This window comes from Tupaia chinensis, unplaced genomic scaffold (assembly GCF_000334495.1).
Source record: "Tupaia chinensis unplaced genomic scaffold, TupChi_1.0 Scaffold143705_1, whole genome shotgun sequence".
Taxonomy (NCBI): Eukaryota; Metazoa; Chordata; class Mammalia; order Scandentia; family Tupaiidae; genus Tupaia; species Tupaia belangeri.
The window spans coordinates 676,269-692,452 of record NW_006203553.1 but is presented as its reverse complement, the minus strand read 5'-3'; the positions used below and the strand labels follow the sequence as shown (position 1 = coordinate 692,452).

General features: G+C 51.2%; 1 protein-coding gene across 6 annotated transcripts in view; it reads left to right on the top strand.

Moving 5' to 3' along the window:
- The window catches only part of PLEKHA2 (pleckstrin homology domain containing A2), an 82,933-nt gene extending 69,507 nt beyond the window's left edge, over positions 1–13,426 (top strand). For all 6 annotated transcript variants that reach the window (XM_006164749.2, XM_027766819.1, XM_006164748.3 and 3 more), the window contains 3 exons: positions 3,381–3,444; positions 10,732–10,809; positions 11,236–13,426. In XM_006164749.2, the coding sequence (XP_006164811.1) occupies positions 3,381–3,444; positions 10,732–10,809; positions 11,236–11,595 (502 nt within the window). In that variant the 3' untranslated portion in view covers positions 11,596–13,426. The remainder of the gene's footprint in view (positions 1–3,380; positions 3,445–10,731; positions 10,810–11,235) is intronic.
- The last annotated feature ends 2,758 nt before the right edge of the window (positions 13,427–16,184 follow it).

The following is a 16,184-nucleotide window of genomic DNA, read 5'->3' as shown; positions in this document are numbered from 1 at the left end:
AACCTGGTGCCCCATGAACACGGGTAATTCACAGCATCTCTCTGTGACTCCCAGTGAGCAGGAAGAATGAGGATTTATTTTTAAAAATTCACTAATGGGTGTGTGTGCTCGCTGGGGAGAAGCAGATGGGGAAGAGAAAGCGCTCCTCAGGGGAGACGGTCACACCATAATCCTTGCTCTTCCATCTCTCTCTCCTTTGGGGTGTCGGGTGCACGCACATATGTGCTTGGTGTCGTTTTTGAAGGTCATTTTCAATCCGCCAAGCCCGGGATTTGAACCACACAGTCAACTGTGTAGGATCCAGCTTCCTTACCACCACACGACTGGCTGGCCCAAAGAACAAGTTTTTTTTTTTTTTTTTTTTTTTAAAGGTTTTTTCTCGGGTGCGCTCACGAGACAGACAGAGAGAGACAGAGAGACAGAAAGCGAGAAATCACCCCCCAGGGGGGATGGTCACGCCGCAATCCCTTCTCCTCCATTCTCCTCTTGGGATCTTGGGCACGCACGTACACGTACCTGGCATGAGTTTTTTAAGCCACTGGGTCCGAGACATGAACTGCGGTTGACTATGTGGGAGTCCAGCGACATAGCCATTACTCTAACTGCTGGCCCCAGAACAAGTATTTTTTAATGCGTTTTTCTTTCTGTGGGGAAATGGTTACCTTCCAAGTGCCATGGTTCGTAGGACGAGTTTGGGAGCCGGCAAGTGGTCTCCCACATCCACCACCACCACAGACGTCCCGAGAACTAAGCTGCTGAAACTCCAGGGGTTTCTGGCCACCTAGAAGTCCTCTCTCTGGCCACCATCCGCTGGCAGTCCTGAGGAGCTCTGTGCTGTGTCTCCTTCCCATGGGCTGCGTGGAGAGCCCCCACTCATCAGGGTGGCCGTCCACATCAGGCAGCCCGCTCTCACGAAGGCCTGGGGTGCTCGTCCAGGGAAACGCTGTGGGCCAGGGAAGCTGGGACAGAAACGCGGAGCTGAGTCTTGGCCACGGCAGTTGAAGACTGGGGCGGTTTCCCATGACAGTTTACAGTGCATGGAGGTAGCTGTAGATGAAAGTCCTGGGAGTGTGGCTCCGGAGCTGGGCAGTGGGCAGAGGGCAGAGGGCAGACCGGGCATGACTAGCCCCTTGGAGAGCCTTGATGGCTCCTGACCTGGAAGGCCCAAGGAGAGGTGAGACCAGCCGAGCATGCTGGGGCAGCGTGGGGAGGCAGGGTAGGGTTCAACCCTGTGAGTGCCTTGACCTTCCCTCAACCTCTACCTTTGTCAGAATCACACCAAACTCTGAGTAAAAGAAGTAAGAAAAGGGGCCAGCAGGTGGCATGGTGGTTAAGGTGTTGGACTCCCACGTGGCCAACTGCGGTTTGAGTCCTGGACCCAGGTGCTTGAAAATCGTTCCTGACATGTGAGCGTGCATGCCCTACATCCTGAGAGGAGAATGGAAGAGAAATGGCTATATTATGGCCATCCTCGGTGGGGGGGGGTCTCACTTTATCCCTCTCTCTGTGTGTCTCTCTCTCTGGTAGGTGTACATGCAGTATGGCAAAACCTAAAAAAGAATTAAAAAGTAAAAACATGAAATAAGAAGTGAGGGAGTTGAAGACTTGTAGTAGCTGGGAAGGGAGCCCCCAGGCCTCTGCAGCCTCCAGGCCTCTTGAGGGCTCAGCCTGGTTTTAGGCTCTGAGTAATCAGCAAACATTTGTTGAACCAAGTTGACGGGAGAGGCAGCTTGCGGCCTGAGAACAGGGTGTGAAAGGGGTGGGGGTTTCCTAGCTGCTTTGCTTCCCCTCCACGGTGGGTGGCTACGTGACTGCACGTACACGCATGGGTAGTTAAGAGGTTAAACCGTTTTAGCCGGTGTGCAGGGCCACTGATCAGACTCTCAGAAAGTAACAAAGGCAGTTGCAAAATGTGTTCTGAGCCACACACGAGATTGTTCTGTACCTTATGGTTGTTCTTTGTGATGACCCGCCCGGCAAAGGGGGCTCCACATCTCCATTTTACACTGGGAGCTACACCCTCCCCGTGCCAGATACCTTTCCCTGCGCAGAGTCAGGACTTGTCCCCTTCCTCGGGGCTCTTTAATTTCACGTTCCACCTCTGCCCGGAGCCCATGGCCCTGGCCAGACCTGCCAGTCCCCTCCAAATCTTCCTTCCCAAAGCCAGCCCTGCCTGTGATCCGTCCGTTTGTGGGCTTATTCTAACTCAGATGTGCTCCACACACTCTAACGCCCACTTGCGTCTGGCTTTGTTTGTTCTTTTATTGGGTAGGAATGACCTTTTACCCCTTATGTTGACACGCTCCTTGACTGCGATGGGGTTGCGTGCGTCCCAACTCATCGTAAATCGAAAGCATCATGAAGTCAAAGATGCTTAGACTATGCCTAAGCCCGGAGCACGAGCAGCTCACTTCGGGCAGCCTGCAGTTGCCCAGATCAGCTCTCACGAGGCCCTCTCTATAACGACGTGTGGGCCCCACGTCCTTTACCAAGTCCCGTACTAGAGATGAAAAGCGAGTGATTAGACGAGTCCTGGAAGCGCAGTTTCTAAATGTGCATTGCTTCTGCCCCATGGAAAAGTCAGAAAAATCACAAGTGGAACCGTCGGGAGTGGGGAAGCTGGGTCCCTCCCACAAGGACTGGATGCTCGTGTGGGATACCAGAGTTTGCCTCTGGGCCTCAGCGCCTTCCTCCCACTTGCCAGGGTTTCTCTTCCCAAACCCCCACCAGTGGACAGCACCTTCAGGTAGTCCACTCCCCCCCCATGTCCTCTTTAGGCCTGTCTCCTGGGCCAGTGCAGTGAGGAAGGGGGTGAATGAAGTTGATGGGCTTGCCCGCAGGGTAGAGGGAGGCTTTGGAAATGGGGAGTGGGCTCCTTTAGGGGAGGCACATGGCAATGAGTAGTCACAGCCTGAGGCTCCAGAGTCTGGGTTGGAATCCTTGGCACCACAGACAGGGCGCCTAGACTCCCAGAGCCTGAGTTTCCTCTTCCTGAAGCTGCGGACGCCCAGCAGGGCCTCGCTGCGCCGCTATGAAGATCGGACGCAGTCTCGTGCTAGAAGCACTCGAGGAACCGCTGCACACAAAGCCCTCCTGCACACCCGGCCCTGGGAGACAAGGAAAGGATGAGGGGAGCTGGGTGTGAGGCGGGGTTTTTGAGGCCAGGAGCTTTGTGTGTTAGAGCCGAGGGTAGTGTGGCCGACAGGCTCCATGAGGCTGGCAGACCTCTGCGACCCTCTGGGAAGTGAGGCTTAAAGAAGCCCCTGGAATGTCTTCCGAGGCAGGGGCTGAAGGAGGAATGGCTGGAAGCGCCCCGACTTAGGGCGGGTGTCTGCGTGCCTCCGAGCATGCGCTCACTGTCTTTCTCTTCCTCTGTCTAGTGATCTGCTAATGAGGGACAACCTGTTTGAAATCATAACAAGCTCCAGGACCTTCTACGTGCAGGTAAGCCCTCACTGTGCGAAGTCGCCGGCGGTGGAGGCTGTGCCCGCTGTGCTCACGGCCCGTCCTGCTCTTTGCTCTCTCTTTGCGTTTGCATGAAGTTTCTAGGCCGTAAATTTAGCCCTGAGAGTCGGTCTGAGTCCCATTTTATTCTAAACAGGATGTTTGCCAAAAGCTTCCCAACCATCAAATGATAAAAGCAGGTTGAGCCATGGTGTGGGGGTGGGGGTGGGGGCCGGGCGTGCCTTTGTAGCAGCCGCCCTCAGCTGCTGGGCTCCAGCTAAGCAGAGAAAAGGAGAACCTTCGGTGATTTCACTTCTCCTCCGGGGCATTCGTAAGGCTGCTCTCTGTGTGGACGGTGCTGTGTGCGGAAGGACAGAGGCACCCAGCCCTGCGCGGTGCCAGGTGCACAGCCAGCTGCACAGGGAGAGCCATTGTGTAGGCTCCGACGGTTCACCGGTCAGAAGCCTCTCCCCTCCACCCATGGCTCTGGGCTGCTCCCAACCCCTTCTGAACTGGCAGGAGCCAGAGAGGCACGTTTCCCAGTGGGGCCTAGGTAGGTTCAGGGCCAAGTCCCCAAGCCAGCCTGCTCAGCGTCCTCAGAGAGGGCCTCAGCTAAGCATGGCGGGGATGCTGAGTCCTCATGCTAGAAAGGACACGTCAGCGTGGGTTCCTTCCCGGGCTTCCCTGCCGAAGCTCTCAGGGTTTGCAGCCCCGTTTCTTTACTGCTCTGAGTGCTGTGTCCCATTAAACACCCCGCCTCTTGTTTCCTGGATGGTAGCTCTGGTCTGAGCCCAATAGCTGCGTGGTCACCTGTGGGCACAGTCGTTCAGACAAGCTTATGCCACCTGGGAGAGGTGGTGGAGAGAGGCTTGGGTGCAAGCTGGAGCTGGGGAAAGGAGTGCTGGAGGTGTCAGAGCTACTTCCTCGCCTGCACTGTCGCCACTCAGGGACCAGGCTTAACCCGCAGGTACACAGATTGCTTCTAGTTCTTGCATTTAACACGTTTGGAGAGTATCCGCAGTGTGCTGGCATCTGGTCTCAGGCCAGGGACACAGAGTTAAACTCAACAGACCCCGAAACCAAGACAGAGAGAGTCAAGCAAGGAGGAATTGTGAGGGAATACTACACAGCCTCATATCATCTGAGACAAAGTGAACCTCAAAGACAGCGCTCAGCAGAGTCACTGTGTCCTCGCTGTGTCCCCACTGAGCAATGACAAGTGTCCTCGCCCATTAGTGGAAGCCAGAGGATTTGATAGCATAGAAGCAGGAGAACTTGGTTGAAAGACATAGGAGGGACCAGCAGATGGCATAGTGGTTATGTTGGATTCCTACATGGCTGACCACAGTTCGAGTCCTGGACCTGGTGGCGAAACTCGTAACAGGTGAGTGTGTGCATGCCCAAGACCCTGGGAGGAAAGTGGAGGAGAAGGGATAGTGGTATGGCCATCCCCTGAGGGTGATTTCTCGCTTTCCCTCTCACTGTCTCTTTCTGGAGTACATGTGCTCTAAGGCAAATTCTATCTTTTTTTTTTTTGGAGAGGTTTTCGCTCTAGGGCGCGTGCGCTCGCCAGACAGAGAGAGACAGAGACAGAAAGTGAGAAATCACCCCCCCCAGGGGGGATGGCCATGCCGCAATCCCTTCTCCTCCGTTCTCCTCTCGGGATTTTGGGCACGCACGCACATGTGCCCAGTGTGAGTTTTAAGCCACCGGGTCCGAGACACGAACCACAGTCAACTACATGGGAGTCCAGCGACATAGCCATTACGCTATCTGCTAACTCCAAATTCTCTACAAAACAAAGACGCATGAATACCTGGAGGCAAGGGCCGGGGCTAGGAGCTGGTACTGCAGTAGAGGAGGGTGTTGTTTGCAATTTCATGTGTACTTCCAAAACACCCTGCAGAGTGAATTTCAAATGTCCACAACATAGTGTCATGTTCAAGATGAAGCTGGTAAATATATTTATACCTTTGATTTGGCTGGTATACAGGTTATACATACTTTTAAAATGATACCGCAGAGGTCGGCAGGTGGCGTGGTCATTAAAGCACTGGACTCCCACGTGGCTGACCACAGTTTGAGTCCTGGACTGGTGACTTGAAAATCATGCTGGGCACATGTGCCTGTGTGCCCCAAATCCTGAAAGCAGAATGTTGGAGAAGGGATTATGGCATGGTCATTCCCCTTGGAGGGATTTCTGTCTCCCTTTGTCTCTCTCTGGCAAGCACAGGAACCGAATGGCAGAAACCTAAAAGAAAAAAAAAAGATACTAAACCCCACAAAGATTATGTGTAAATCAGAAATTACAGTAGAGCCCCCAAACTGTGTGATGGGGTGCAGAGGGAGTGTTAGATAAAGAAGCACAGGGAGATTGCTGGGTCGTGGAACTATTCTGCGAGAGACTGTTGTGTGGGTGTGGGACATAGAACTGCGCGGCACAAGGCAAACCTTAACAGGTGCACGTGGAAATGACACTGGAGGTCAGTGAACCTGGCATGCAGTGCAGGATGTGACAAAGACTCTAAATTTATCACAGTATGAACAACTTCCCCAAACGGGGTGCAGGGACATGAAATAAAAATGAAAAGTAGTGTGGTAAGCGCTACTGAGGCGGTGAGAGTGCGTTCTGGATGCCAGGGGAACTCGCAGAAGGGCAGCTCAGCCAGACTCGAGATCAGGGAAGGCTTCCGAAGGAAGCTATGTCTACACTGGGGCAGTGGGGGTGTGGCCCAGGTAAAAGGAATAGACATATCAGAAACAACCTGGAGAAGACAGAAACAGGGAGAATGAGGAGGCTGGACAGCGCGGGGGAGAGCCTGCGTGCCTTGTGTTGTACCCGAGAGCGCCCCCAGCAGGTCCACCAGGGCGTGACCTGCTCAGGATTGGATTGCTCTTTCAGGGCCTGTTTTCCTCACCCATGGATGGAGCTGAGTGGAGCCAGCCCTTTCCGGGGTGTGCCCGGCCCAGGGTAGTGTGGAGGGCAGGGGGGACAGAGTTAGGACAGGGGCAGAGGCCACTTTCAGACTGCTGTCACAGTTTAGGTGAAGGACGAAGGAACCTTGAACTAGCATGCATGTAAAAAAGTGGAAATGCTAAGATACAGCAAAGGGGGGACCAGCAGATGTTCAGTGGTTACGTCTCTGAACTCCCACATGTCTGGCCACGGTTTGAGTCCCGTCCCGGACCTGGTGGCTTGAAACATGCCAGGCCTGTGTGCACGCATGCCCAAGATCCTGGGAGGAGGATAGGGGAGAAGAGATTGTGGCACGGCTATCCTCCCCTGGGCGGGGGATGGCGATTTCCCTCTCTTTCTCTCTCTCTTTCTCTCTCTCTCTCTCTCTCTCTCTCTCTCAGTCAAGTGCATGTACCCCTTTAGCAAAAATTGCTTAAATTTTTTTTTCAAAGAAATGGACTTTGCAAAACTTGAAAGAAGGTTGGGCGAAGGGAGCGGAGAGGCAAGGGCGATGCCCATGTATTTCCCGAGCCTCGGGCAGCCGAGAGCTCCTGTGGTTGCGATAGGTGGGAGTGGGGAGGAGGGACTGCGGAGAGGAGAGACAGGCTGAGTGTGGGCTGTTCTGAATTTATGGGGCCCGTGGGACACCCAAGAGGACAAGCGGTGAAGACCATTGGGTAGCCGATGTTGGCATGTCGGCCATGCCAAAGAGGGATTTGTTAAGTGGGTGGTGGTGCTGGGTGTGAGTTCAGGAGAGCTTTGGACCTAAGACAGTCATTTGTGAAACATGGAACCCAGCCAGGCGATGTTCAGGAGACAGCGTGTCATCTGTGTTCTTACATACATTTACCAGAAGGTTCTCTCCTCTCCTCTTTTGCCCTCTGCGTCCCACATTCCTGGGGTAAAAGAACATGCCCTCGAATTAAAACAAACAATGCAAAACAAAACAGGGAGAATTAGGGAAGAATATGACTAGTAAACAATTTACATCTCTATTAATTACTAAATATTTTAAGAAAGATTGAATTGTTTTGCCTATCATATTAGAGGTTTTAAAAATTATAATATTCCATTCTGGCAAGGGTGTGCATAAAAAAATGTGTTGTTATTAAAGACAGTGTCCATTGTTAGCCAGAAATCTATCTGGCCAGATGTATCAAGGGTCGTAAAAGGCCGTGTACTGTTTAATCTTGTCTCCCTGAGAGCTATGGAATCCCAAAGGTGGGAGTAGAGGCATAATACAAGAAGAGAAATGAAAACCATCTAACCATCTAACGTTTAGGAGGGCCGGAGGAGTAAACTGTAGTATATCCACAGAGGCCCATTGAAAATGCTTCCACAGATGTATGATAATATGGAAGAACATTTAAATTATTCATAGGGAAAAAAACAAACTAAGGCCGCAGGTGGTGTGGAGTTAAGGTGGCTGGATCCTGCATTACTAACTGTGCAGTTTGAGTCCCAGACCCGGTGGCTTGAAAAACATGCTGGGGCCATGTGTGTGTGTACATAGAATCCCAAGAGGAGAACAGACTGTGGTGTGGCCACCCCCTGGGAGTGATTTCTCTCTCTCCAGCAAGTGCATGTGCCTTACCACAAAATTAAAAAAAAAAAATCAAGATATAATATATCAAGGTCAGCGGGTAGCGTGGTGGTGAAGGTTTTAGACTCTCACATGGATGACCTTGGTTCGAGGCCCAGACCCCACCACCTGAAAATCATGCAGTGCACACGTGAGAGTATGCCCAGAATCCTCAGAGAAGAGTGGAGGAGAAGGGATTGTGGTGTGGCCATCTCCTCTGGGGAGTGATTTCTCACTTTCCCTTTCTCTCTCTCCAGCAAGATCTAAGGAAAAAAACCTATCTTTTTATTTAGGAAAAAGAAATGAATAACAAAAAAGACTGGAAAACATTTTATCAAAACACCAGTGGTTATTGTTAGAATTTTGTGGTGATTTTAATTTTTCAACATTTATTTTCTATGTTGTTTTTTACAAGGCCTCATTATGTCCAGATAGGAAAAGGAACAAAGTAGCGGCTGCATTAGGTAGTCACCCCGCAGTGAGAGCTGGCCTTGGGGTTCTGGGGCTTGAGGACCCAGGCATTAAATCAGGTGGTGCCGGTTTTCTGGGATTCAGCGGGTGGCCTGTGGCTTGTGGGGATGGGGTGGGGTCTGTCTTTGCCAGGGCGGTGGAAGGACCGTAGAGGTGGCTAACACCCCTGGAGAGGATTGCTAGATTGTCATGACGATGTCAGGGCTCCTCTGTGATGTTGGTCTCTCGCTGGACTCCTCCCTCCATCTCCCGTTTCCCTGTCTTCTAAATCCCCCTACCAAATCATCTTTTGTTTTCCTCCAGGGAGAGTGCTAATAAATGCTTTTCTCCTACTGACAATGATCTCCATTTTACTCACATTGAAAATAACCCTTTTCTCTTCCAAATAGGTTTCCTTAATTGATCCCTCTGAGGTAGGAATTATCTGGAGGTGGAGAAAGAGGAACTGGAGACAGGTCTCAGGGAGGGGGCAATGGACACTTCCACACAATGGAGGTTACGGCTCTGCTTGCTTCCCTCCCGTCAGACAGGAACAGTGAAAACAGCAGGGACCTCAGGAACCTCTGTGCAGAGCCCCTCTGTGTGTCGCCAACCCCTTTTCCCTAATCCAGCTCATTTCATCCTCCCGTCGTCCTGCCTGTGGGACAGGCCAGCTCTGACGTTAGTCCAAAGCCTTTGGAAGGACTTTGGAGACCTTTTTCTTTTCTAACTTTTCAAAAATAAATTTGATTGTGTGTATTTGAGGTTTACAAAATGTTATGAGCGCTCCAAGGTCAGTAGATCTTGACCTTGCCGGTTTCTTTTTGGGCCGGAGATGGATTTGCTTCTTTTCTTGGGAAACCATGAAATCATCAGGGAGCCGGAGAAGGTCAAGGGGAGAGAGGGCGAGCGATTTGCAGGTGCAGCGCACATGAGAGGTGTTCCCCTGGGGCACCTGTCGCTGACCCTTTCAGACCTGGCGACCCAGCGTGCCAGGTGTGACAGGTCTTCCTTTGCAAGTGTCTCCTGCACACCTCTAACCTGGGAGGGCTGCTTTGGAAGTGATAGAAAAGGGTAGGGGTGTGAATCTGAGGATTTCTCAAGTAAAACTGCTCGTGTTTTAACCTGATAGGATGCAAAGAGAAGGACTCATTTTGGGGACAGGGCAAGGGGAGGATTGTCGAACTTTGAGGGCTGGGGTGTGGTGTCTGCACACCCGTCTGCACGTGCACACGCACGCTTGTGTGTTTGGGTGGGGCCGTTCAGGGACAGTGCTGGGGACTGAGGGAGGCTAACAGATGTCGATTCCTGAGGGCAGGGATTCAGTCCTGGCACCGCTGCCGGGCCCTGCCCTGGATACCACACCAAGCAGGGCCCCCAGGACGCCTTTGCTAAGTTCTCTTGAACTCCACCCTGTGAAGCTGGAAGGCACCCAGAGGCCTCACAGTGGGGTGGCTGGCTGGGCCTCTTAATTTTCCTCCGGTTCTTCTTAAAGCTGCTGCTGCCCTCTTCTGGGGCTGGTGGGTTGTTTCTGGGGGGAATACTTGGAACCTCTCAGTGTTGTTGCAGGGGCTTCCAAAAGTTCATGAAAAATGCATATTATTACAAAGCCATGCATAGATTTGGCATTTTTTTTTTTGCACCACAATAAACTCACACTTGCATTTCATTTCCCCAGAAACGTTTAGAAGTCCCCTCATGTGGCAAAGCCTGGCTCTCCAAGACCCACAGTGCTTGAGGCCAGATAGACCTGGGGGGTTTATGCTTTGAGAAATGCCCCTCCCTGGAGAGAATACATATGATAATGCGTCTTTGGGAGGGTTTGAAGAACGATTTGGCTTTCATGCAGCTGGAATTGAAAGTGGGATGCGTGTACAGAGTGATCGTGGAAAGGTGATTACCTTGCAGGTGAGGAGAACTCCAGGCTAGACTAGCCATAACCTTGAGCTTGGACTGTCTGGGCCTGCGTTTCCCATTCTGCAAGTGTGGAGGCTCGGCCAGGGCAGTTGTGTTGCAGAGGGTGAGGTACTTCCCCAGGGAATGTGTGTTCAGCCCCCTGCCCCCCAAACAGCTCCACTTCAGAACAGTTCTACTTGGAGCTGTTTTATTTATTGGGTGTCAAATAGGGTTTGCAGGAAAGCGATGTCCCCAGAAGCCTGGATGCCTCTGGCCTAGACGGTTTCTGAGAGGCCTTCCAGCTCTAATGGTGTGGTTTGATGGACTCGAAGTTGCATCAGAGACTTGCAAGCTGAAATCACAGAGCCAGAGCGTCTGTGTCAGGGCCGTGGGTGTTTTGCAGGCGGACAGTCCAGAAGACATGCACAGCTGGATTAAGGAGATCGGGGCGGCTGTCCAGGCTCTCAGGTGCCACCCCAGGGTAAGTTGCTTCCTTCCTGTCGCACAGTGTCAACTGAGAGCTGAATCCCCCTTGAGCAGGCTCGTTTTGTCTGGTGACACAGGCAAGCCGCCCTGCCTAGGTGTAGCCGAGCCCTGGGGTGTCTTGTTTTTCTGTGTCTGCTGATTTGGTACAAATTTTTCTTTTTCCTATTTGGTTGTTGGAGGAGGTGAGGTAAGATCGGATAGAGAAATAAGGTTTCCCATGTGTCCTACATATCTGGCTGTCAGGCCGACCCTGACACACCCGGAGTGGATTCTGTGGAGGGTTGAGTTTTGTCCATGCGTATCTCTGGACAGGGGAGATGTGGTCCTGGGGATGAGCCCCTTGTCCTGGGCCTTTGGGGTGAACATCGTCAGGAAACACCCTGACTTTCCTTTGTGTTTTTCTTCCCTCTTATTTTTGTAGGAAATGTCCTTTTCTCGATCCGTTTCTTTGACTCGGCCTGGAAGTTCTGTCCTCTCAGGAGGGCCCAACTCTGCCCTGGGGAGGGGGCGTCCTCCTGTGGAAGAAAAGAGAGCTCTCTGCAAAGCCCCCTCGGTCGCCTCCTCATGGCAGCCCTGGACACCTGTCCCCCAGGCCGGGGAGAAGCTGCTTCCAGCTGAAGAGACTCTGGAGGACTCTCTGTTCGCACCTCGACTTGGGGAGAGTGGGATTGCTGGCGGGTTGCCAGGCTCGCGCCTCAGGCACAGGTCGGAGCCCCAGCGCAAGGAGAAGCCGTTTATGTTCAACCTTGACGATGAGAACATACGGACCTCTGATGTGTGATGAGCCGCGGTGCCCTGGAGGGAGGTGGAAGGGAGAGCCCGGCCGAGCGTCCATCTCTCTACCCTGTGGGAGGCCCTCTGCAGGCCGGTGTGCTCACGTCCGGTGGCTGCTCTGGGGAGGGGCCTGGCCTGCTGGCTGCTTTCGTGTGATCCCAATGCAGTGGATTTACCTTGGGAAAAGCTCTGGGTTCGACCTGTAGGCACATGCAGCAGGGAGCAGCTCGCCTGGTGTCTAACCACGCCAGGTCCTTCCTGAAGGGCTGGGGACCTTGGCAACTCCTCTCCGGGGAGGTCTGGAGACCATTTTCACCCCCAAGCAAGTTTTAGTTCCTTGACCTTGTTTGAATTTCTTTGTCTTTGTTTTCAGTCCCGGATCAGCATCTTAGGCCAGTCGTCCAGGTGTATCCTGTCTGTGTTTATGGCCTGGTCTGTGAAGTGGGCAGGGGTAGTGGGGGGGCCAGGGCACATTCTGCGGGCTGCTCTGAGCGTCTGAGCCTGGGGGCTGCCGTTTTGACGCTCAGGCCAGAATCCCTGGGAAGAACTCATCACAGAGCAGCTGAGGCCCTCTCGTAAGGGATGGGGAGTAATGTAGCCCCAGTTCATCAGCCAGGCGTGGAATCTACTCTGTTAGGTGTGTTTGGGCCCCAGGTTCTGGAGCTGGGGGTGACAGTCATACCAGCCCCCTGTCTGTGTCGGCCCGCGGATGGGCTTATCAGGGTTAAATGTTCCCACGGCTGAGAACAGACAGACACGCCTTTTGGAATGGTGTTATTTTAATGGGTGGAGGGTTGAGAAGTGCGTGACTGTTCACATGTGTGACACATTGGGCTCTCTGGCTAAGTATAAAGAGGTGCTTGGAAGAGGCGGCTCGTAGCTCATCCGGCTCACCTCTTGGACCCCAGTTTTCCTGACAGGAGAACAGCTGTGTTTGCACAGAGAGGGCTTCTGGATTCCCTGCTTCACAGCTCTTTGGAAACGGATCAGCTTCAACTAAATTTAAGTGCTGTGTACTGTTTGCTGAGGAGATTGGCTTTCTTTTTACCCTTCGTGTTGCCTTCAGAATGAAACCCCGTGTGCTTTCAGGATCGAACCCTGTAATGGGGTGAAGTTCCATGCCCTTAGCAGCGGAGCGCTACCGAAACAGTCTCAGAGTACTTATTCTTTCAGTGAGAGAGGAAGGGGCATAGAAATAGAAACACGGCCTTACAGATGATCCCAGGTAGAAGAACCAAGCCCATCGGGTTTCCCATCCAATTTTAGAGCCAACCTTCTTCCATTTGACAAGTTACTATTGGCTTGTCTGAAAACTCATGACACATTTTTTTGCGTAGAAAAATACGAAATGACTTTTCTGACAACCTAATATTTCTAGCGTCCCTAGGAAAATTTGTCTGTCTAATTTATGTACCAGAAACTTACTAGAGTTCCCTAGGAGAAGCGTGAACGTAGTTTATTTCTATCTATAGCTTTTATTGCATTTTAAATGAAAAGTTAGTAACTAGAAGGAGAGACAAAGAGAAGCATTTTTACCAGGTAGTCTAAATGTAAGGGGAGGCAAAGCACTTGGTGAGAAAATCTTCAGCGGCTCGAAGGGAATTGTGTTCTTTCAGGCCCTGTCGTTTCCCCAGAATGCGTGTCACAGTTGGAACTTTCTGTGACCACACTGAGCTGGGGCTGTCCTTCACTTAAACTAAGTTTGGCTCAGTGGTCCTGCTGTCCTTCCTCACCCCCCAAAAATCCCTATCGAATCTGTCTTTCCTCTCATCGCCCCTCTCTGTTCTATAGTCTTGTGTATGATTGTCCTCAGACGGTTACATCCTCCAGTGTCCTGATTTCAAGAAGCCATTCCAAATTCCCAAAGTCCTCTGTCTCTGCTCTCACCTTCAAATCGTCCTGATGAAGGTTCTTTGGCTCCTGGAAGTGAGTATACAATAAGTCATGTGGATCCGATGAAAATAAACCAGGAACTTTTACAACCCCCTTGAGCTTCCTCTGACTCAGGCCAGCAGGTGGCATGGTGGCTTTAAGGCGTTGGATCCCACATGGCCCATGCCACAGTTTGTGCCCTGGACCCAGCGACTTGAAAATCACACCAGGTATGTGTGTGTGCGCAGAATCATGAGAGGAGAGTGGAGGAGAAGAGATAGTGGTGTGGCCGTCTCCCCTGAGGAGTGATTTCTCACTTTCCCTCTCTCTGTCTCTTTTTGGTGAGTCTACATTCCCTATGGCAATAAATAAATAAATAAAAATAAAAAAGAAAATATTTCCTGATTCCATGGAAGAGATGTCATATTTTTGGAGTTTAAATGATGAGAAATCTACCTATATATCTTTTTTTTTTAAATAAACCCTGTGCCAAGTTCCTGGTTACATCAGTTCGCCATTCTAATAAGCTATGTCTTATTCAGTAAAGTCTTTTTTGAGAAACCGTTAATTAAACATACTTATAATCTAGGTTGTTCATCTTGAAAAAGGGGAAACAAGGATTCTAATTGGGAAGTCCTTAAATCTTTCAAGTTAGAACATTGTTAATGCGAGGTCCAGTATCAGAAATAGTTATCCCAGTGAAGCCCAAACTACTCTCCTCCCCAGTCTTAGTTCACAGTTCTTTCCGTGGTCATACATACCTTACCTTCGGGTCAGTTTCACATCTCAGTGTTTGTTTTTTTTTTGTTTGTTTGTTTGTTTTTTTTAAAGATTTTTGCTATAGGATATGTGTACTTGCTGGAGAAACAGAGACACAGAAAGTGAGAAATCACCTCCTGCGGGGATGGCCACAATCCCTTCTCCATTCTCTTCTTGGGGTTTTGGGCATGCATGCACACACACCTGGCATGAGTTTTAAGCCACCAGCTCTAGGACTCAAACCGCAGTCGACTAGATGGGAGTCTAGCAATATCTGGTGGTTCCTACACCACAGTGTTTTAATGTGAGCCGAAGTAGGTGCCTATGTGACCAAAGCATTTCATTTAGAATATTTTCATCAAATGGAACCAAATAGAAACAATAGCAGGGATGTAGTATAGGTTAGTGGTTAAATGGGTCCATGCGGGGATACATATGTACTAAAAATACTCTAGTTTTTCTTCGTGGAATAAAAACACTTAAAAATTGTGCTCCTTCCATAAGGCTTAGTGACGTGGTCTCGACCCATGATGTGTGACGGTATTTCAAGTGGTCATTCCTGTGGCTGATCTACTTACTGTCCATTTTTCTCCAAGGTCAGTTTCGGGTTGGGAAACACAGCCTGGCCCTTCGGGTTCTGTGAGGGTGTCGGGGTACTGAGTTGTGTGCGTACAGCTGACCTCGGGGCAATGTGGGGGTGTTACCAATGGGCAGGGTGCCAAGGTAAGGTCCAGCTTCTCAGCTGAAGCAAACTTTTTTTTTCTCCTTTCTGCATATAAGTGTGTTCTGACCTGGGCTAAGAGGATTCCATAAATAAATAAATAGTAGATTCAGTAGTTGAGCAGTAAGATTTTTTTTTTATTTATTTCTTTTGAGAGAGAGATTGTAAGAGACCCTGAGAGAGAGAGAGAGAGAGAGAGAGAGAGCGAGCCACTTGACCTGGTCACAAAACCCCAGGATCCGCTCCGCCAGTCCTCCAGCTAGTGGGGATCTTGGCAGGGCACAGGAGTGTTTCAGGTGGGGGGTGGTGGGCTGCAGCAGAACAGGAGGCCATCCACTGCTCCACTGTCGAGCGTGGCTGTGGGATGTGATCGATCCCTGTCAGTGTTGACCGGGTGAACAGCATGTGGAGGTAACGGCATTTTAGAAACTGAGTTTCCCAAGTTAACCTTGTTTATACAGCCTGAACTTGTCAGAAATGGGCAGTTTTATTCAATCTTTTCTATCAACATCCCTTGCCCCTCCCCAGTCCCTTTTAATCTGTGTCACTGCCTGCAGCCATTAGGGTCACTCAAGCTAGGTAGAGTTCAAATATAGCAAATGTTTGGCAAAAACGAACTGCCCCTTCCCCCTCTGCTTGTGAAGGTGTGGCATGACTTAGTATTTTGAACCAGTAAGTTTCAGCTGTGAAATGCACCCTGCGCCCGCCCTGAGCTGAGCGCATGGAAACTGTTAGCTTCTCATTTTATGTGAGCTTCTAATTGGTATGTAGCAAAAAAATAATTTTCTAAAACTGTTTTGTTGCTTATTTTGTAATAAAACCAAGAGAAATACTGAAATATGGCTGCGTGTTTTCCTGGTCCTGACTCGGGCCGTGGGTGGGTGATCTCTGTTTTCAGTCTGCCGGTCACTGGTTTCCAGGATTTCAAGAGGTAGGGTAGCTCCCTGCTGAGGGTCGGGCTGGGGACCTCCCTTCGTCGGGGGGCGGGGCGGGAGGGTGTTTGGGTGAGTATGTGGAGAGGTCGCCAGGCTCTGCCCTTAAATCTGGGGGCTGGCGGAGGTGGCCATGGAGTTGGGCATCTTAGGTCGGTGGCGGGTGCAGAGTGAGGAACTTGGGAAATGGCGAAGCAGGCAGGGAGCGGGGTGTCCCGACCTCAGCTGCGGCCGGCGGGGCGCGGGCAGCTGCTCTTGCTGTGGCTGCTCCTGGCCTCGGCGCCTGTGCCCAGGGCGGAGGCTCGGCGGCCC